General features: G+C 38.2%; 4 protein-coding genes across 5 annotated transcripts; 2 read left to right on the plus strand and 2 right to left on the minus strand.

Moving 5' to 3' along the window:
• Positions 1-74: 74 nt before the first annotated feature.
• Positions 75-6598, minus strand: LOC131789955 (platelet-activating factor acetylhydrolase 2, cytoplasmic-like). 2 transcript variants are annotated; one of them, XM_066167596.1, is made up of 9 exons: positions 6225-6598; positions 5871-5972; positions 4806-4932; positions 4242-4355; positions 3806-3897; positions 3173-3327; positions 2726-2750; positions 1922-2070; positions 75-957 (listed from the first exon to the last, which is right to left on the minus strand). In XM_066167596.1, the coding sequence occupies exons 1-9, from the start codon at positions 6530-6532 to the stop codon at positions 824-826; spliced, it is 1206 nt and encodes a 401-aa protein (XP_066023693.1). In that variant the 5' UTR covers positions 6533-6598; the 3' UTR covers positions 75-823. The 2 variants fall into 2 exon arrangements, with proteins under 2 accessions (XP_066023693.1, XP_066023692.1); XM_066167595.1 differs by having other exon boundaries at positions 5802-5972.
• Positions 6599-6676: 78 nt separating this feature from the next.
• Positions 6677-15285, plus strand: LOC131789957 (uncharacterized sodium-dependent transporter YocR). The gene is made up of 14 exons (XM_059107142.2): positions 6677-6805; positions 6916-7033; positions 7526-7709; positions 8512-8623; positions 9056-9260; positions 9980-10039; positions 10395-10497; positions 11213-11341; positions 11991-12130; positions 12474-12565; positions 12973-13074; positions 13530-13579; positions 13692-13812; positions 14433-15285. The coding sequence occupies exons 1-14, from the start codon at positions 6737-6739 to the stop codon at positions 14535-14537; spliced, it is 1590 nt and encodes a 529-aa protein (XP_058963125.2). The 5' UTR covers positions 6677-6736; the 3' UTR covers positions 14538-15285.
• Positions 15286-15927: 642 nt separating this feature from the next.
• On the minus strand, positions 15928-16890 carry LOC131789951 (melatonin receptor type 1A-like). Its single transcript, XM_059107135.2, has one exon. The coding sequence runs from the start codon at positions 16888-16890 to the stop codon at positions 15928-15930; it is 963 nt and encodes a 320-aa protein (XP_058963118.2).
• Positions 16891-20018: 3128 nt separating this feature from the next.
• LOC131789950 (melatonin receptor type 1A-like) lies at positions 20019-21607 on the plus strand. The gene has a single exon (XM_059107134.2). It carries the CDS (start codon positions 20024-20026, stop codon positions 20981-20983), a length of 960 nt encoding a protein of 319 aa, XP_058963117.2. The 5' UTR covers positions 20019-20023; the 3' UTR covers positions 20984-21607.
• The last annotated feature ends 561 nt before the right edge of the window (positions 21608-22168 follow it).

The following is a 22168-nucleotide window of genomic DNA, read 5'->3' on the forward strand; positions in this document are numbered from 1 at the left end:
TGGGTTTACCGACCTACTCAGGGCTATGATCAATCGCTTTTTCAAATATTTAATTTTATGGTAGAACCAAGAAAAAAAATACAAGATCTTTTATTTATCGGCGGTAAAGATTCCGTTTTCCACCGGCTTGAGAGATTGACATGTACTTACCCTACTTGCTTTGCGTATTTGAATGAAGTCTGGCCACTGAACCACTCTAGTTGTAATTATCTCTCGTAAGACAGATGGATGGCTAGCTAGCTTTTCTTCAGAAACTTTTCAGATGTTTTCGGTGTGAAACCAACCAGAATATCTTTTCCTCATATTTGCGAGTATTAAACAGGTGCAACCAGTGTACATGTGTCTACTGTAAATATTTGAGTGGCGTAAATACCTTTTTTTCTTGAGTGTTTATTGATTCTTGGAAATTTACATCGAAGACGCCAAATTTAAAATTGTGTGTTTCACAGAAGTGCATGTTGTAACAAATAGAGTAGGATTTTTTGACTATTTCAAATACTTATCGAGTATTTCAAAACTCTCTTATTATTCAAACTGGGCATTTCAGACTTACGCTGTGAGGGTGATTAGTTTTCTTCAAAGTAAGAGCGTTTCTGTAAGTTTGTAGGACCATTAAGAGAGAGACAGGTTTACCAAAATATTTTCGTAAACTTAAAAATAATGCCGGCTATTTTCAAAATATTTCGCTTCTGATATTTGATTGAATAGAGGTGAGAATAAGTCATGAATGGTGTTAGTGTAGAAATATGTCACATTTTGTAGCATACAACTTCAATACCGATAGAAAAATTGATTTTGAAGAGAGATAATTTCCTTCAAAGTATTACAATGAACTCTGTACCATGTCCAGTTTCTTGCGTTCTTCTTTAGTTGTAAATTCTGGACCGATAATGATATATTCCGGTGTCCCTTCCCCGCCGTCAATAATGGGTTCACGTAACGGTGGATTTCCAATATCTGGAAAAAAAAGACATATGAAACTTTAAACTTGTGTGCTTTTACATCTTAGAATTCTTGCCACAGTCCAAGAAGCCAAGAGGGATACCTGGGCATACCCCCGGAGATTTTACTGTTAACTCCCTTGAGTAGTACGGTATACCCTTAAGGGTTTAGAGTATACCCCAGAAGTTTTACGCCCTAACCCCAGGGGGACTTAAGCCCTATATACCCTGTGAGCTCGCCACAGGGACGCGGCCAACAGGACGACCAACTCTACGCTACAAGGATGTCTGCAAGCGTGACTTGAAGACCTGCAACATCAGCCCTGGAAACCTTGAGTCAGCAACAGCCGACCGTACACTCTGGCGATCGACTGTCAAGGCCGGCGTCAAACAAGCCGAGTTGAAGAGGGAGAGCCAGTGGGAGGTGAAGAGGACTCGCAGGCGACAGAGGCTCCAGTCTACCCCCATTCCACCAACCCCCACAAATGACTTTACCTGCGCAAATTGCCAGCGGGTCTGCGGCTCCCGCATTGGGCTTCACAGTCACAGCCGGCGGTGCAGCTTGACATGATTTTACTTCTTAGGTGCAGATTTCCATTGTCTTCCGAGACAGACGGTTGCCAACGGATGACCCCCGAATATGTTTTACATTATATATAAGTATCCTATGGGTACCACCCTGAGGTTTGTCTTCCAGTAAACACCATGTTAATGACATTCAAAGCTGAACATTTTAAAACACACACACAAAAAAACCCAACAGAACCGGTTATGTTCATCACCAATTAACGCATGCGCATAGAACTTATGGAATGTAAACGGAAGACCCTCTCTTAAAACCTGAGGGTTCTTCAAGCAGTGAGTTTAGAACGAACTAAAGAAAGCTAGATCTTCCATTAATACTTAGATAAGTGAGTTTAAAATAAACTAAAGAAAGTGAGATCTACCTCTAATACTTAGATAAATTATCGCTTACGTACCAAGATGTCTCCTCAAAAACGCCCAGATAGCTTGTCTGTTAAGCTTCACGGCTGTGGTTGGATCAAGTTTACTTCCGAGTGAGGTCCAGTACAGTATGTATGGTGGCAGAACTGACGGTATGTCACATTGGTTCATATGTCTTGTCCACCTGGCGAAGAAAGACGTGTGTGCTCTTTTGTAAGACAAGAAATGAGTTGATATTTAAGGAAAAGGAAACATAAAATTTCAATTCATCATATGAATCCGTCCAGACGGTCTCCGTCACACTTAAGGACCTAATAAAAATATGGTATTTTCCGTCCACAATGTCATTACACCAACAGCCTGGGCTAATGACTGGGAAAGCGCCCTTAATTGTCAGAGGGCGGCGTCTGAAAACAGTTAGCACACGTCGACGTTGGCTAAAAAGTCTTGTTCTTGCTATCTGTTTAAGTAAGCTGTCCTGTTTAGGAAACCGTTTTTGCCACCATTTTCGATAAATGAGAAAGTCTCTGAGCGTGGACGGTTTTAAATGGACAACAAAGATTTTAACAATATTCTGTAATTGAAAAAAAAAAAAAACGAAAAAACTTCTTACTAGGAAATACAGCGTCTAAAAGAAATGTACTGATGAACGGGAAATTATTAGAAAGGCTTTGAATATATACTAAACGCTCACAAAGGTAAGTGTTAAGTCAGTTGGTGTGAAAACATCTCCATGAACAAATATTTTTAAACTTCACTTCACTAAGGTCAGTAGCACCGAGACAAAAAGAACGATTCCGCAGAAAATCATTCATAGTTGTACTGAGTAAATTTCTTACCTTATCGCTATGATTGGTCTTGTTTCTGCAAAGAATGAAATTGAAAAAAAACCTGATTTTAGTGAAGAACTCCATTGATAAGATCAATTTTCAATCGAGGGTGGAAAGTAATTCAGGATCGCATTAGTTTTGCTTTACTTCGCTCTGTGATTGTTCCAGAAATTTGCACCACTTTCTCACTCATCAGATCCAAAACTAAAACTTATTGCGACTTCTTCACTCACATTTTCCCGCGCTTTGGACAGTTTGCTCTCATTTACTTTGCGTTCCCATTGGCTCCTTGAGCTATTTTTCTTTGCTCTGATTGGCTGTTGTGATTTCCTGTGTTTTGGTCTTATTAAACACAATGAAGATGCGCTCTTATAGGTAAAACTTTGCTCTCGGGCCAAGAAATAGAGAAATTAGTTCGAAGAAGAGGAAAAAATAAACAATGATAAGAAAGCAAACCTGGCTTATTACTAATAAACTTTTTAAGAGGATCCACGTTTTGGTCCCAGCGATGAAATTGTTGTGAATTGACAAACAGTAAAGGCTGATCAAGATCATAACTAAATATCCCTTTTCCTAATGGCAGCATCCACACATCAAGAGCCACACCACACCTGGAACATAAATGAGTTGAGAAATCAACTAAGTTAAATAAATAATAAGAAAGACGTAATGGAAATCTTATTGTCATTGTAGAAGAATTTAAAAAAAAATTGATCAAGATTGACCTAGCAGATCTTATTTAATTATGGTTTTTTAGAAAAACTTGAAAGATAATGTTGCTCTAAGGTTGAATGTAACAAATTCATTTAATGAAAAGGGTTTTTTTTTTCTTGGAAACACTTATAGATTTGGATAAACTGGAATTTTGAACTACCATAAATCTGGTTTCTATTTGGTGTTTATGATGGTAAAGATATTTTTAAGAGGCTCTGTATTTTGCATAGGATAAAGTCACAGGCAAGCTTGATTCCAATGCCAATCTTAACAAAGCTTTATTATTATGCATGATGTAATCTTTTTAGATTACATAACACAGAAGTGTCTGAGACTGCAGAGTTAATTTTATTAGCCTTGTAATGAACACAGTACCTAAATCGCTTGTCCTTTGCCAAAGATAGGACAGTAGTAGCACCTCCAAATGAATGACCAACTATTGCAACCCTTTTTAAGTCCAGTCTTCCCTTAAAAAAAAGACAAAGGAGACACAATTTATGAATTAGCATTATTCTTGTTGTCAAACAGAGGTAACCACTCAACTAAAAAGCAATCAATATTTTTCTTTTACCTGACTTGATGAGCCACGAACTACAATGTAAACAAATATGAAATTTTGAAATACATTGGTTAGATTGCTTTTCAAGGAAACATAATTCTTCCATTATCCAAAGCACAGCAATTTATTTGCTGAATGGCTTCATCCCTCCTTCAAATAAGTGGTGCCATTGAATAGATTAATGGATGGAATGACTGAAGATAAAAGGAACAGGGATAAAATTAATGGACAAAGCCAATTTCCCTCAAATACCTTGAGCTGTTGTAAAATAGAGTTTTCCTGGAACAAATTTGTTGGAAAATGTCCTGACTGAATGTTTTCAAGAATGTTATGGGCTCTTACACATTCATTTGCTCTAATGTGAACCTATAAAAAGAAAAAATAACTGTTTTAATGAACAAAAATGAAGTATATTTCCTTGTTAAGGCAGTTTTAAAAGTGATATTGTGGTGTTTAAAGAAATAGTAGAGTTGGCCTGATGGTAAGGACCATGGAATCTGTGTCAACAGATCTCAGTTTCAGCACCAACTGGGTCACTGTGCTGCATTCATCTGCAAGACACTTAACTTTAAAAGTGCCTCTCTCTACCTAGTAGCTGAGGGGATAATTGAGTCACAAGGAATTATCTGGGAATTTAACAGATGCCATTCATTATCCTCTGATAACTGGCTTCCCATCCATAATGACTGGCCATGTATTTTGTCATATAATGCTTCATAAACTAGGATAAGTTCTGTCAGAATGAGCCAATAAGCTGAAGTACAAGCTGTGGTTGTACCTTAACTACAAATATATCTAAACTACAAATAAACACACCTGCCTGTTTCGAAATTCAAACTCATTATCACTTTCTTGGAGATGGTGGTACTGGATCCATTCCTCTGTCATATTCCCATCTCCATCATTCTTCTTTAGAATGTATGTAGCAGAGGCTGATTCATCTCTAGCGTTTTTTTAGAAAGAAAAAAAATCTTATTCAATTTTAAGTGGAGTCAGGTGCAAGGCCTTGGAAAATAAACTATAGAGATTGTGCAGTTGATTTTCCTGAGCCTTGTAGTTATGTATTTTGTTTTATATTGGTTTTAAAATAAAAAAAATTGTTTTCAATATTTAATTTGGGTCAGATCACAAAATCAACTGATGATTACTGCAAAAGTCATGTGAACCCCTCATTTATTGTCCCATCTTAATGATGAATCATTCTCTATAATGCTTTCAATTGCATAATAAGTATCAATGCATTAACTTTCAATGCTAATACTTGTCTTCATTATATGAAACTTTCTTTTTGTGTCTTTCCTCACTAGTGGACAAAACTGTAAAAACTGTCCCATCAAAATCAAAGGACAAATTTTGTCATAACAAATTTGCATTTATTTTTGTCCACATTAAAAATTTCAAGCTGTCAATTCTGTCAGCGTTTGATCTGTTCATAAGACCAGCCAACATAGTTTGGCAGAGGATTCCAACTGCAATTTCCAGGATTCATCAACATTCATTTTAAAATTTTAGAATCACTGAGTTTTGCAAAAGACAATCTTTGCCTTTCTAATAAACTAATTTCAGTTCAATTACATGCTGGTCATAGTTTTAATGACAAATGATTAAAAAGGTTATCATGATTATGGGACAAATTTTGTTGGCAGTATGTTTGAAGATTTGTCTGCTTCGGCCAAAACAATTATTTGTCAAGTCATGACAAACCATTCACACTTGTGTTGGTGGTGACAGAACATTTTCCTAAATAAACAATTTTTTGCTAGTGTGGAAAGGCCCATACTCAAAAAACTAAACAAAGCCATAACTGCTTACCTGTGTTCTACACATGCCACTAGACATCCTTGGGATGCCAACTCACAACAGTAAGTGTTGTAGATTAACCTGTTGCCTCCCAGGCCATGTGAAAAAATAACACAAGGTAACAACTGGTCCTCTCCAGCAGGTTTACAAAGTGGTGCATTGTATATTGCAGGGATCTGCAAGCTACCTAGAGTAATAAAAATATCGCAATAAGTGGATTTATTGATCATTGCAAATGCTCACAAGCTGACTATAGCCCATTTAAGTGGATTCTCGCTGCACACGTTCAGACTATGGAGTGCACGTCTTGACTACTTTATTTTCCGCATTCCCCCCCTCCCTAGGAAGGTAAAACCCCCTGCATTACAATCAATAGCTATGCGGTCGAGTACCTCAACCTTAAGTTAGTTGTAAATCAAATTGAGAGCTCTATACCTACCTACACACCAGTAGAAAAATCTTCCTAAAACCCAACCTGTAAGTTTCATGAAGTTTACAAGCCCTGATGCGTATTCTTGACGAGGAATCCAAAAACATCTTTTCGATTCATCCAATGTTCCAGCCGTCTTCTCCGCTGGGTAAAAGAAACGTATAAAGCTACCACCTTCAGTAGAAAAACCTGTAGATTCATCTTTTGCACACATAAAATCGCTGCAACCAACAGAGAACGGCCCGGTACATTCTTCGAGCTTTGTCTGCACTCTCCAAAATGAGAACCAGCGCGACATTTTCCTTCTTATCATAAGATTTACGAAGTAAAACACTGCTTTTCGAATGAAAAATTATCAGCTGATATTACTTAATTGCAAAACGTGATTTTATGCCAGGCGTTGCACGTGATTAACGTGAAGGACTGGAACTCGGAGTTGACTATCACATTGTTTTCCCGGAACTGGTCGATGCAGATTTCATGAACTAATTTCCTGATTAAGATTTGTGTCTCAAGTATGTCTGACGGAGAAAATCGTCCGCTTTTACGCAGTGATTCCAGCACAAGTTCAAATTATCAAAATGAGGTGACGAATTTTGGAAAATTGGTTTATTATTCCACGTGATGTCCCATGATGGAGTATAAATTTCTCAGTATTATATAATTTTGTGAATTCCATCATTTTGTGTGGTGCAGAGCTCCCTTACGTTTTCAAGCAAATGGGGCCTTGTTTTGTCGTGCCTGGGCTGTGTGATAGGAACAGGAAATATCTGGAGATTTCCAAGGATAGTTGCCAATAACAGTGGAGACAAAGGTAGAAAAATAAGCAAAGCAGTTGTGTCCATTTGCTGTTTGTTTACGTTTTACAAAATTCCATTCAATCCATTCGTCCATGGAATACCAATAGCCTTATCGCTTATTGTCACAACCTTGTAGATGTTTCTCATCAAAAACAGTTTTGCTCAGAGGAATCACGCGAACTCTATCGTTAACTAATAATCCATGCCGAGCTCTGGGAAGTTTGGTCATATCCAACTCCTTTTTTTACTTAAGGGGATGGTCAGGGTTGGATCTGGACCTTAGTGGTAAGTTAATCAGCTGGCCTGGGAGGTGGTGTTGGGGGGGGGGGGGGAGGGAGGTGGTGTTGGGGGGGGGGGGGAGGGAGGTGGTGTTGGGGGGGGGGGAGGGAGGTGGTGTTGGGGGGGGGGAGGGAGGGGTGGCAGGTATAGAGGATATAACCCCTCCCCCCTTCTAGGTTTAATTATGTGATATCACTATTATGTAAGATACCATGTTGTTTTTATAGGCGGACTCCACTTTTTGTTGGTGTGGTTATTATTTCTTGGTCTGTGGTCAATACCAGTGATTCTGATAGAGTATTCTGTTGGTCGATATACAAGAAGGGCTCCAGTCAAATCATTCCGAGCACTACGGGGACCCTGGTCATTATGGTGTGGTGGATGGATGGTGATAGTTGTTAGTTGCATTGCGTAAGTGTGTTTTTTTTTATGAGTAATTTACTGTTTAGTGATGATCAATGTAGCCATTTTGTTAACTTGATATTGGATCAATATTGTGGTGACAACTTGTCTTGGCTGTTGAGTTTTTCAAATTCCTTACTCAAGCACAATTTTCTTCTGAAGGATTCTTTGTGTGATCTACAAATGTTGCAGAATTTAATAAATTCATCAATTAGCTTTTGATGCTGCTGTTTGGTTTTTCCATTGTATCCATCATTCTGTGACATGAAAATTTTTGACTAAGCCTTTTGCTTATGAAGGTGGCCTCTTTACCTTCAAACTCCTCCTATTTAAAATTTAAAGATGTGTATTCCTCTGCTTCAAATTACTAATCCCACCAAGGCATGGTACTGATTCCCCACCCCCCTGGGCATGGACAACTGTCAAATCTCCAAATTGATTGGTGCAATACAAAGTGAGAATTCTCTTTGTCAATTACAAGTGTGATTTCAGACAGAATTGAATGACTTAAAGTCCTGGTACCCTTTAATCAAAACTCCGAAAAAATTTTGGAAACAAATTTGCCATGGGTTATACATTTTCATTAAAAAAACAAACAAAAAACAGTTAACTTGGTGAAATGCACCACAAGAGCTGGTACACATGAACCACACAGGCATGACTTGTACACTATCCAGTTAAACTCTTCACTTAAAAGCATGACTTGTACACTGTCCTATCAGTGCTCAAATAGGGCTTGTAATAACCAATTTGATGACTTTTGTTATTTGTGTTGTTGTTAAACAAAGATGATCATCTGATTGTATTTCAGGTCATATTATGCTGTGGTGGTTGGCTGGTGTTTTTATTATGTCTTTCACTCCATTTCCTATCACCTGCCTGAATCATTGAAAGCAAGCCAGGATATTTGGGATCATTTACAGGTGATGTTTGTTAGTAATTTGTTACTTGGTTTACAGATGTCATTAACTTCTTAAAAAAGGCAACCATATGGTTGGAAATGCACTTTTAAACACATTTGAAAAAAATCTGTTTTAAATCATTCTTCTTATTAGCAGACCACAATTAGCAGACCACAGATAATGTCAAAATGTGGTAAAAACAAAAATGATGACATACAAGGCACAGCCAAGTGTGTTGTTAAGTTCTTACAACTTTTTGACATTTACTGTGATCTTAAATACTTAATGCAGACTCATGGCAACATGGAAACTATTTATTTTATATGCTTAAAAAAGGTAAATGCATGTATTAATTAGCTTATGGTATAATTACTAATGTCAAACCCAGAAAACTGTAATTGTTAGAAATATTAAAAAAATTATTTTAAAATATTTCTTTTTCTTTTTTAACAGGATCGCAAGTGGTTACCAGTCCTCCTTCTGTTTTTAAGCCTGTTGTTTGCTGGTGTCTCAATAACCAGATCCGTGTCATCCATTGAAAGAGTGAACATTGTCATCATGCCACTTCTGTTACTTGTACTGGTGGTATCATTCTATTGGTCGCTGACTTTGAAATATGCGTCATTTGGAATTACTTACCTCTTCACACCAGATTGGGGTATGTTGCTATATGATGGCTGCAGTGCATCTTCTATATTGTATATTTTTGGCAAAGTCTCTAGTTAGGGTATGAGCTAGTTTAGGAATCTGCAGAATGGAAAGTCTGTTTCACTTGCTACATGCATGTATCACTTCCCATAGATACCAGAGCTTTTTGGTTAAATATAGCAGCAAACAATCCTGTTATTTATTGGCAAAGGCACAGTGGGCTCATGGTTAGTGCACTTGACTCTGGATCGAGTGGTCGGGTTGGAGCCCTGGCCAGGGTCATTGTGTTGTGTTCTTAGGCAAGACACTTTACTCTCACAGTGCTTCTCTTCACCAAGGTGTACAAATGGGTACCAACAAATATGCTGGGGGTAACCCTGCAATGGACTAGCAACCCATCCAGGGGGAAGTAGCAATACCCCTAGCTGCTTCATGCTAAGGAAACTGGAGTTAAGCGCTGTCCCCATGGGCCATTTGGGCCTGTATAAAGGCTTTACTTTTTTTTATTGACTGATGGTTCTGTAGTGCTGATGATGTATGTAGTATTTTGACTTTGTGATTGGAAGTCCCTGTACACTACAGAAAGCATTCAGTTTTGTTGTAATAAAGCTAAACTTTTAAAAGAAGGCTCTTTCCTGATAATTATAATGACCTCATCAAATGGTTTGAAACCTAAAATTGGTCCTTAGAAACTGAAGTTGTTACAGTTCTTTTATTTTTCTCCTGTAGCTGAATTAGGAACCTTACGTCTTTGGGTGGATGCAGCCTCTCAGAATGCTTGGGACACAGGTAAAAAAATGATTTCAAATAATTTTATTTCAATTCAATTCGTTCATTTTTATTTAATTTCATTTCTTTTTCTCCCATTTCATTCTATTCCACTCCATTACTTTCCATCATTTCACTTCACTTCAATTAATTTTTCTTATGTCACAGAAATTTTCCCATTTCATTTCCCATCATTTCATTCCCATTTCATTTTATAACTGATTGAAACACTGCAACTGCCTTAGTCAGTATTAGTAGACTAGGATTTTTGAATCATTATTTAAAGTTCCTAACTGGAGTCGATGGTACCACACAAACTCACATTTTTGTTTACTTCTAATTTTTTTTCTAAAAATTCCTGCCTTTATTCTCCTAGGTGCTGGTTCAGGGTTATTTTTAACATATGCAACATACATGTCCAGACGGAATAGTGTGGTCAAATTAGGAATCCTTCTTCCACTTTGTAACAATTTAGTCAGGTGAGCACTAGCAAGTCCTCTTGATAAATTTATAATTCTTGGGCCATAAGTAAGTCCTGCCTCCTTAAATCTCTATAATTGTGGTTGAGACAATTGACCCAGACTATAAAAAAATCCTTAATTGATTAAGATTGAGGTTGAAATTGCTAAATTTAAAAAAAAGATCCCATGGTCAGTAATAGATCACAGATGAGGTGCAGTTGTTAATGGTTACTTCATGTATGCGTCTTTCCTCCAATAGATCATAAGTACCAACCAATCAAAATACGTGTATAATTCAGCTTATTTGTGACTGCATGGATCTGGACTTCATCACAGTCCAAAGTAAGGCAAAACAAACTCACAGAAATTGGCCAATATACAGTTTTTTTATCCTTACGCCTTGTCGGTAACGTAGATGTATGGCAGCTCGCTATGAGTTCCCTCTAACCCACTGCTGGTAAAGCACTTGCTCTGTTAATTGGAAGGTTCAATAATTTCAACCTTCCTATCGTAACGAAACTCTTTGTCCCATTCTCGTTTCTAATGAATTAAGATTTCTTCTTAAAAGTTATTTCAGAGTTGCGCAATCATTTAGAAAAGTGAAAATTGATTTAATTTTCTTCAGCGATTCCAACAAAATCTTTTGCGCCATTTGTAAACGTAGAGAACTTATATTATGCCATACATTTATTTTTTTTAACTTATTTGTCACTGCAATTTTTCTCCTCTTCAGTTTAGTAAGCGCTTTGACACTTTATTCCACGGTATTTTCTACAAAGATGAGAGAGGGAGCTAATAAAACTGAAATCGCACGGTTATTAAGAGAGGACGGCTATGCTAATACAGGACTCACCTTTCTTTGGTAAGTTTTAGTTAATGGAAACACGTGCGTGCAAGCGCGGGCTCAGCGATGTTTACACGTGCACGTCTTACTGCTATTCTTAACGCTCCCCTTTTGGTTCAAACAATCTCGCCTTACCTGTCTAACCAATCAGATGTAAAGTTAATACTAATTACGACATGGTCACTCACGTTTTCCCGCACTGAAAGGCTTATCGATTGACTTAGTATCGAAAAACAAAAACCAAAGAAATCACAACGGCCAATCATGACAAAGGTTTACATCATCATTATCAGCCAATGAGCGCTCAAAGTAAAAACAGGAATACCACCATAAGCGCGGGAAAAACGCGGGCGACCACGTCGTGATTGTTTTTCGTTTTGCATATGATTGATAAAAACGATGGTGCGAATTTTGAGGATCGACCACTGACCGAATTGATACAACCCCCCAAAAAATCTCTGACTACTTTCAACATTCTATTGAAAATTACTCTAAGGCCATCAAATTAGTTTTTATTAACTTAAGTTTGAAGAGGATACCACTGTGAAATCGAATATGGCTGGTATTGAAATATTCTCTGGGGATTCGGATTTTTGTTTGTCTTGTCCTCGAGGAAAATGTGCAACGTTTTTTTTCTAATTTTTTTTACATGCCTTTCTTTTGTCAGGATGCCAGTTCTATACGAGCACCTTGGAACTTCAGGGCGGGTCCTATCATCGCTGTTTTTTCTTTGCCTATCTCTTGGTGGCATCACTTCACTTTTAGCAATGATAGAACTGCCAGTTCGTACGCTTCAAGAGATGCAAGGTACGAATAACTATTCATTAATATGTTCCTTTGTCTATTCATTTATTCACTTATTTATTAAACTTAATTTATTTTTTAATGCTCTCAATCAAATCTCGTAACATGAAAAAATTATGGTTACTATAACGACCAATCAAAACAAGAGAGTATGTCACCAGGAGCCAATGAGATCTCGTCCTCAAGCGTGGGAAAATGCAACTACAACGACTCACGATTAGTTTGAGTTTGGCATGTGATTGGTTAAAAAGGTGGACCAATCAGTGAGAACACTTTAGCAAAAGCAATTAAATGGATGATTATTTTTAATTATAATTGTCTGTTTATCCTGTTCCCTTTTTCACAGTTCCTCGAAAATATGGTCTCCCCGTGGTTTTAACGCTGTTGTTTTGTTGTGGCTTACCATCAGCACTGCATTTGGAATTCCTTGTCAGTCAGGTAAGGGGCTTGTTTTGTTTTTGTTTTTTTTTTAAGCTCTTTGATTGGTACAGAAAACTCGTGCCACTCTCTCAGCCAATCAGACACAAAACCAAACGTAAGACCAATTGTAACCAGGTCACCCTCGTTTTCCCGCACGTCAGCTGCAAAAAGGTGAGTATCAAAATAGAAAGAAAAAGATAAATGAATATATGAATAAATGGATGAAAGGATGAATGGATGACTGGATGGATGGAATGAATGGGAAATGGAGGAATGAATGAGTGAAAAAAGTCAAATATAAGTAAGCTCGTTAGTTGCTCTAACGATTAATTGTTAACATTTCTCTTTGTTTCTTAATTATTTTTCGAGAGCTTAAAGAGAAAGCGAAATGTGATTTAGGCTATTTCATTATCTTTTTATTGCAGGATTTTGTTTGGGCGTTCGGTCAAGTCCTCGCTGGTGCTGTTACAATATCATTACCAATACTTTATGGCGTGTCCAAATTTAGGGAGGATCTAGTCAATCAGGTGTGTTCTCATGGAGCATCGAGTTTTTCGATTTTATCACCTTTGGTATTTAATGTTATAAAAGGGTTTAATTTGCTTTCCAACTTAGTGGCTTAGTCAGCGGGAAATCTCGTACCCAGATCCTACCGTGTGATTGAAACAACCGCTTGGCCGTGGAAGGTTTGGTTACAAGATTAATCAGCGGGGGCACTCATCCCGGTTTGCATAGCCCCTGATGCTCCAGTTACCCCTAACTATTTCGTCATGTTTCCCTGGCAACAGGTTTTTACCTATTTATACTCCTGGGAGGGGAGAGGCACTATGAGAGTAGAGAAGTGTCTTGGCTAGGCACACAATACAATGACACGCTTGGGCTCGAACCCAGACCTCTCGACCCGGAGTCCAGCGCCAACTTCAAGGCCTGTCCGTTTCCCGGATGTTTTAACTCGAGTAATTTTGTCTCATGTCTTCTTTAGTTTGGACTTGACGACTGGAGACTTCCCAGGATTTGGGATTTTATTGTAAAGTATGTCACATTTTTGTTTTGTTTTTTTTTTGGCTTTGAAATGTGTGCGCAAAAAAGGGAAATAAAAGAATTTTAATGCAGTAATTAGTTCGTTTTTGGTTTATTATCTCAGGTTTCTTGATCCCGTGATAGCACTTGCGTTGTTAGCGTCATTTGTGGTTTACACTGTCGAGCATGAAGACTCGGCTTGGTACAAGTTCGGAAGAGAATCGCTGATGCTGTGTTTTGTCGAGGTAAGTGAAGAACCTTGAAGAAATGAATAAGAAAAGAACAATACGCAGGGTTTTTCTATGTTCAGTCTTGGGAAGTTTGTGTTCCAGGTGATTATGAAACTATATAATAATCACGATGAAAATTTTGCATTTGAACACCTAATCCCTTGGAAGGGGGTTGGGGAAGGAGAGAGGGAGGAGGGGGTAGGTAGCAACGTTTCTGGTTGTGGATATTTGCCGCCTAACAGTGTGGTTTCGGTGTCTTGTACCTGAACTTGGTGTGGAATTTGAATAGCAAGTGTCACAAGCAAGGGTGGCTTTCCTTAATTCTAGTTAACATGTAGATTATGGGTTCGAGATTTCTATCGCATGTAGGAAGTCGACAGAGGAAATAATAAATAATAAATTCTATTCTATTCGTGGGTCTGTACAGTAATAGAATACGGAAGAGGCCAAAATGTGGTAGGAACATTAGTGCCACGTTTTTTTTTCTTACCACATTCCGACGTCATCTGTGATCTGCTACTAAACAGACGTAAGGTAATCTGAAATCTATTTGTTGAATGGAAAGCGATTATATCAACCAATCAGATTGCAGCAGTTGTGACTAGCACTTGTTTTTCTTTCTCTGTATATTTCAGTGGCTTGGTGTGCTGTTGCTATTGTTGCTGGCAAATTGTTTCTGGATCTTTCGTCGTCGTTCTCGCAGAAGAATTCGTAGAGTATCCAGCATACGGGACTCTTGAGTACAATAATAATTAGTTTATCGCTTATTTTAAATTTTTGTTTTCGATTTTGATTCTTACAAATAAGTTATTTAGATACCATTTTAGTTAACCTCCGTTTTAGTTCAAATAGGAGCATTTTCGAGTTTTAGTTGATTTGCCTTCGTTACGCAATATGATTGGTCAACAGCATTCGCGCAAAATCATCAACCAATTAGATGGAGAACTAAAATCATTTGTGACTTGGTCACCCGCGTTTTCCCGCGCGTTGTAATTTACCTTTGTTTCTTTAGGTCCTTGCGATTTCATTGGTTTGACTTTGCTACGCTTTGTGATTGGTCAAAAGTGTTTGTTCCAAATTCTCAACCAATCAGATGCAAGACTGAAATCAATCGCGACTTGGTCACCCACTTTTTCCTTTACCTAGTGATTTCCCTTTATTCTTATTGGTCTTTACGATTTCCTTGGTTTGACTTTGCTACGCTTTGTGATTGGTCAAAAGTGTTTGTTCCAAATTCTCAACCAATCCGATGCAAAACTGAAATCAATCGTGACTTGGTCATCCGCGTTTTCCCGTACCTGGTGATTTCCCATTATTCTTATTGGTCCTAACGATTTCCTTGGCTTGGTTAAACTACTCTTAAATAAAAACCTTCCTTAAGCTCAAAAACTCTTTACTTTGATGTTATGAGTATGTATCGGTGGCTGGCATTATGTTTATTAAGAGTGTGTTCAAGTTTAAACAATGTAAAATCTTTAAACACTTTCTCTCAACCGCATCAATAAAACTGTTTTTAAAATTGCACAGGAATACCAATTTCTCTTAAAACCTCTCTTTCCCGAAACAGTCGGTTATTGGCGTCTGCAAAATTTGTAAATTTGCATCCAATTTTTCTTAATATGTACCTCTTGATACACTAGTGTTCAGTAATGACTGGAAATGTATGAAAATCGGATGTGTACTGCGGATAGAGCAATGAGTATGGAAGCGATCTTCGCAGTAATGAACACTTCTTAAACAGTAATGAAAATAAGGCTTGAAAAAAATTGAGGCCTGTGCGGAATTTGTGCCCATGACCCTTTTTTTTTAGGCCTTATTCTCATTACTGCTTAAGTGGTGTTCATTACTGCGAAGATCGCTTGCATATTCAGTGTTCAGTCACTTTGTTAGATTCTTTATGTTCAACTCGGATATGACCACAATCTTTGATCCTTCGAAACATCGCTTTGACAATGCGGAACACCTAGGTTAAATGTCAAAAGGGTTAGTTACAACTTCGAAAAGTCTCGGTAGATAAACGCACTTGACGAATGATGAGTATCAAATAATGTCGTTAGTCCTTTGTTTCTGATTTTACCAGCAACAACCTCGAACAAAATCTCAGAAAAATCCATTTCCTGGCTATTTCAGTTAGGTGTTACCGTTCTCGCTGTTGTCTCGGCACTTAAAGGTAAAAATCTTCCTCAAAACAACCTTGTACTCTCGTCTGAACCTCTTATCTGCGGAACAATATATGAATGGGTTTATGGTGCTACTCAGATAAATTAAGAGGCTGTAAGTTAAGTACACTTGTCGGGGTAACGTGGGTTCTCCACGTGCCATGTCGATGTTATCAACGACAAAAACAGGAAGCCAACAGCATGCAAAGCCGACCACAACTGCTACCAAACGCTTTGTCACTTTGGCTTCTTCCACATTCACCCGAAGAAGTTCCGGGTTATTTTCCAATGAGAAAACACGATTTGATCTCGACACGGCGCGGAACACTTTGACATAGCAGATCGTGATGATAATCAGGGGTGTTGCGATAAAACAGCAAAGGATTGAGGTAGGGTAAGCAATGTTACTTTCAAATTTGTACAGACACATTGCTTTTCCAGGGTGGAATTCAATGCTGTCATTTTTGAAGAGTAATATGCGCACAGATCCAACCAGAGCCAAGCACCAAACGATGAAAATATACATCAAGGCTCTTTGCTTCTTAAACAGCGAGGGATACTTTTCCCGATTAACAACACAGAAATATCGGCTGACTGCAATTGCTGCCATAGTTCCAAGACTACTCGTCCCAAACGCAAAGATATCAAATGCTTGAAAGCGGCAGACCGTTTCATGAAAGATCCACCTGCCGTGGAAAAGACTTGCAACTGTAAAAGGCATACAGATAATAGACATCAGAATATCGCTCACAGCCAGTGCTGTTATGAATATGTTGGGAATCGTGCGTAGCCTGTGGTTATGGTACACGGCGCAAAAAATGAGGAGATTTCCAAGGATGGCCACGACATTGGTAATAGCAAACAAAACTGTTTCAGTCCTAGCAAAGGCTTCAGTTCGCATAGCAAGCTCATGGGAAAGTGTGTTGGAGACCATCGTTCTCGACCAATGAATAAAAAAATCTGGGACTGCAACCGCGCTTGAGACTTTGAGGGTGCAAGTTTCTTGGGAAACTGTGGAGCTGCGTCGGTGGGAGAGTATAACAGGGTAATTTAGTATTATCAACTGAGTTGAAACGTAAATTGGCCACCGTAAAGAGTTTAAAAGCTGACGTTTCGAACGTCAGCCCTCCGTCAGAGCGATCGGAGGAATTGTGGGTTGTGAGCGTTTATATGCAGAAATGGAGCTACACCATTGGTGGGAATATGGTGACGAGAAAACGGGAGTAAATTAGTTGAATGAATTTCGCTCGTTGATACCGTAGGGATTAAGAGTGCCGATTTGAAAGAGAAATTTTGTTCTAGAGCAAAACTGTTATTTATGTAATAGTGAATTTTTGTTTGTGTGTGGATATCAGTTTAAGATATTTCTCTGTTCATTTACACTTTTTTTATTGAGGTTAATTTCCTGTGCCCTTCAATGACTTCTCTGAGGCTCGGGGCCAAACTAAAGATAATCGAAAGGGACATCTTAAAACAGATGTCAGCAAATTTGAGCAAATTTCTTCAATCATAACTCAGCCGGGACATGACTGTTTGAGTTTCGATGTCGTCTTCATCATTATTATCCACTGTAAGGGGGAAATTGTTGTTTTGAATTATGTAAAATTGGACGTAAACTTTCTCTCAGAAATATCCTTAATTAAACCTCCTCCCGTCAAACTCTATAATTAATCAAATAGACCGATACTTGTTCAAATAATTACGCCAAAATTTTGCTCAGTTTAAACAAAGAATTCGTATAAAGTAAACTGTTTTCTTTCCGAGGAATATCTGTTATTTTAGCAGCAACTATAGAGCAAGGGGTTTTTTTTATTTGATTTTAGTGCACACAGCTCATAATTACATTCGATGGAATTAGGTTTGTTAATCGGGCATCTGACAAATTTTACAATTTGTTCCGTCAATGTTGTCGTCATGCGGAAAGTTCTTTTGACCACCTTTTATAGTTTTGACTCCCCGTTCCTTTTCGGCAAAATAAATGCGACACAACAACTTCTATGCGTCCTGATTCCTTGTAGAGGATAATCACAACGAATGACCAATGAGGATCTGTCCGGCAACGATTCGAAGTTATTGCATCTTACACAGCCTCAAATCCTTCGCTGAAACTAACTCGGCAAAAACGGCAAAAAAAAAAAAAGTGCAAGTAACGCTCAAGCAACGCACATGGCATGGGAGACTGCGCCCTAGGTATATTGTCAGCGGAGTTATAAGCTAAAAAAACTCCCCAAAAATCCACCATTTCCTTCCTCTCCACCCCCCGCACTTGTGATTGACATGAATGAAGCCGCGCGCGTGGATTCACTTTGCCGCGAGAAGTGTCCTTACATAAGGATTCTTCGCTTACCTGGGCAGCACCATCATCCCCCTTCATTTATGGTGCATTGAGTGAGCAACTGAGGAGAGGGTTTAAGGGCATTTTGAGATGTTTTAGTTTATTACAGTTATTTTGCAAAATCAATGATGGTGAATCTCCTGTAGGCTTGGGCTCCACCCTTTATATTCTGTTGTCGACGACTGATCCCCCCTCTCATTCCCCTGAAAACTACGTAACTCCCCAAAAATCAACCAATTCCTTCCCCCCCCCGACACATATGATTGACCTGAATGAAGCCGCGCCCGTAGAACTCACGTTGCCGCGAGAAGTGTCCCATACATATGGGTTCTTCGCTTACCTAAGCAGCACCATCAACCCTTTCCATTTATAGTGCATTGAGTGAGCAACTGAGGAGAGAGTTCAAGGGCATTTTGAAGTGTTTTTTTTAGTTAATTAAAGGCCCAAGTAGGTAGCTATGGTAACGAAATGTGACGACAAATGTAGCTTGAAATCATGTCTTTTCACATTAAATTAATTTTTGCGTTGGTATTGAGAGACGAAATGTCAGACGCGACCAATTTTGCCGTTATTCGATAATATTCAAGCGCCTTTTGAAAAGGAAAAGATTTTTATGAATGTTGCGTTTTTCAAAAATTTTAGGTAGTTATCAATGTTGAAGAAATTTCCAACCAGTGAAACCAAAGTTAGGATCTAGGCTGTTATTTCCTGCAAATGCGCCTTCATATTTATAAGGCAGATTTTTACGAAGACGCGTAAACGTTTTTTTCCAGAACTTTATGACTGCAAGCTGGTATTAGCTCTTTAAACAAAAACAGCTGTATTCCACAGATTTTTTTATGTGAATCATCAGCCAAGGTCAAACTTAATTTAGGAAGTAAAATGACTTTTTGGCTTCAATATTTAGAAAGAAGATGTTTGGACAACATCCCCACGTTTTTTAATTAACGTTCTAGATGTTTCAAGCAGAAACTTGAGGTGGTTCTAATTACAACTTTAATTTTTACTGACACCCTACTTCCGCGATCTTATATGCTTATCAAAAGAAAATACTTCCCCTCTACTATGCCAAAAAACGAATTTTAACCAAAAGTTGCATTGTGGATTACAAAGTTTCCTTTGATATTCGTAATTCGTCTTCTTTTTTTCAGTAATTTTGTTTAAGGAAATGAAAGTTGTTGAAGCTCTCTATTGTATTTCTCACTTTTGTGGACGACGGAATCATCGGATAACGTTTGTTTACTAACCAGGAACCTGTAAATGCTGATGTTTAGAAACAAGAAATGGCTAAATAGAATGAACAGCCTTTCTTTCACTCAGAAAGGATAAACCAAACATCAAAAGCAACTCACCAGCACTTATATAAAGTTAAACAAGTGAGAACAATTAAAACAAACCTCTTTGAACATCAACGACAAACAATACGCGGATGTTCTCGCAGTAATATAAAATCGATATGTTTTTTGCCTTACAACCTCCCACGGTAAATGACAACGACGTTGACATAATTACATAGTTCAATGTTAAATATTGCTCAATATTTATTTATTGCAATGGGTATAAAGATGAGATTTATGAGAGAATGGCATCTGTTTTCATCCCAGCAGACAAAATCACTCGCACACCTTAGAAGGTTTTAGCGATTAATGATTCAAAAAGTTGTCAACGAAGACTTCACAACAGTATAGTTTTTTTTTTATCTTTTCGCTAAGCTTATTGACCAAAAGCAGTGATGACAAGTAAACTTTCCCTTGAGCTTACCACAAGAGAGGAGGCGTTAGTTTGGACTGAAACAGTTTTGTTTGCTGTTACCAATGTTGTGGCCATCCTTGGAAATCTCCTCATTCTATGCGCCGTGTACCATAACCACAGACTACGCACGATTCCCAACATATTCGTAATAGCACTGGCTGTGAGCGATATTCTGATGTCTACTATATGTATGCCTTTTACAGTTGCAAGTCTTTTCCACGGCAGGTGGATCTTTGATGAAACGGTCTGCCGCTTTCAAGCATTTGATATCTTTGCGTTTGGGAAGTGTAGTCTTGGAACTATGGCAGCAATTGCAGTCAACCGATATTTCTGTGTTGTTAATCGGGAAAAGTATCCCTCGCTGTTTAAGAAGCAAAGAGCCTTGATGTATATTTTCATCGTTTGGTGCTTGGCTCTGGTTGGATCTGTGCCCATATTACTCTTCAAAAATGACAGCATTGAATTCCAGCCTGGAAAAGCAATGTGTCTGTTCAAATTTGAACGTAACATTGCTTACTCTGCCGCAATCCTTTGTTGTTTTATCACAACACCCTTGATTATAATCACGATCTGCTATGTCAAAGTGTTCCGCGCCGTTTCGCGATCAAATCGCGTTTTCTCATTGGAAAATAACCCGGAACTTCTTCGGGTGAATGTGGAGGAAGCCAAAGTGACGAAGCGTTTGGTTGCAGTTGTAGTCGGCTTTGCATGCTGCTGGCTTCCTATTTTCATTATCGACAACATTGACATGGCGCACGGAGAGCCCACGCTACCACGACCAGCTTACTTAGCATATGGCTTTTTGCTTTACTTGAGTAGCACCATAAACCCCTTCATATATTGTGCCACAGATAAGAGGTTCAGACGGGAGTATAAGGCTGTTTTATGGAAGATTTTTAGCTTCAAATGCCGAGCCAACAACGAAAACAACGACGGTTAACTGAAGTGACGCAAGACCTGGTGTAGTGGTAGTTTTTTTCTGAGATTTTAACTGAGGTTGTTACTGGTAAAATTGGAAACATTTGAACGTCTTTACACAAACCCATGTTGATTTGTAGACTAGCTTGAGTTACCGAAAACATTGATTAAATTAATACTTTGCACAAACCTTGAAGTCATTAGGAGGATCCCTAAGACAAGCACTCATAGTGATTGCAGCATCTGGCGGGGAATTACCCTCTTATCATTTCCAAGAAAAATCTTGGCTAAGATCATCATCAAGTGGATATTAAACACAGTGGACCAAGAGCTCGGGAAGGAACAAGTAAGGTTCAGGGAAGGAAAGAAATGTGGCGAACTGATCTTTTCTTTCAAAACATCATCAGGTAACGCACAGAGTGGAAAAGACAGCTGTGCATTAACTTATACAAAGGAGTTGACAGCATCCATAGAGATAGTCTCTTTTTGATTTGAAAGAGGAATTTTGTTCTCGAGCAAAACTGTTATTTATGTAAAAGTGAATTTTTGTTTGTATATGGATATCAGTTTAAGACATTTCTCTGTTCATTTACACTTTTCTTATTGAGGTTAATTTCCTGTGCCCTCCAATGACTTCTCTGAAGCTCGGGGCCAAACTAGAGATAATGGAAAGGAACATCTTAAAACAGATGTCCGCAAATTTGAGTAAATTTCTTCCATCATAACTCAGCCGGGACATGACTGTTTGAGTTTCGATGTCGTCTTCATCATTATTATCCACTGTAAGTGAGAAATTGTTGCTTTGAACAATGCAAAATTGGAAGTGAACTTTTCCTCAGAAATTTAATTTAACCCGCTTAACTGTCATTCAAATGTTCAACACATTCAACATACAGTAACCTACTCCCGTCAAACCCTATAATTAATTAAATAGACTGATACTTGTTCAAATAATTACGCCAAAATTTTTTCTCAGTTTAAACTAAGAATTCGTACAAAGTAAACTGTTTTCTTTCTGAGGAATATCTGTTATTTTAACAGCAAACATATAGAAAGGGGTCTTTTTATTTGATTTCAGTGCACACAGCTCATAATTACATTCCTTGGAGTTGGGCTCGTTAATCGGGAACCTGACAAATTTTAAAATTTGTTCCGTTAATGTTGTCGTCATGCGGAAAGTTCTTCTGACCACCTTTCATAGTTTTGA

Source organism: Pocillopora verrucosa, chromosome 5 (assembly GCF_036669915.1).
Source record: "Pocillopora verrucosa isolate sample1 chromosome 5, ASM3666991v2, whole genome shotgun sequence".
Taxonomy (NCBI): Eukaryota; Metazoa; Cnidaria; class Anthozoa; order Scleractinia; family Pocilloporidae; genus Pocillopora; species Pocillopora verrucosa.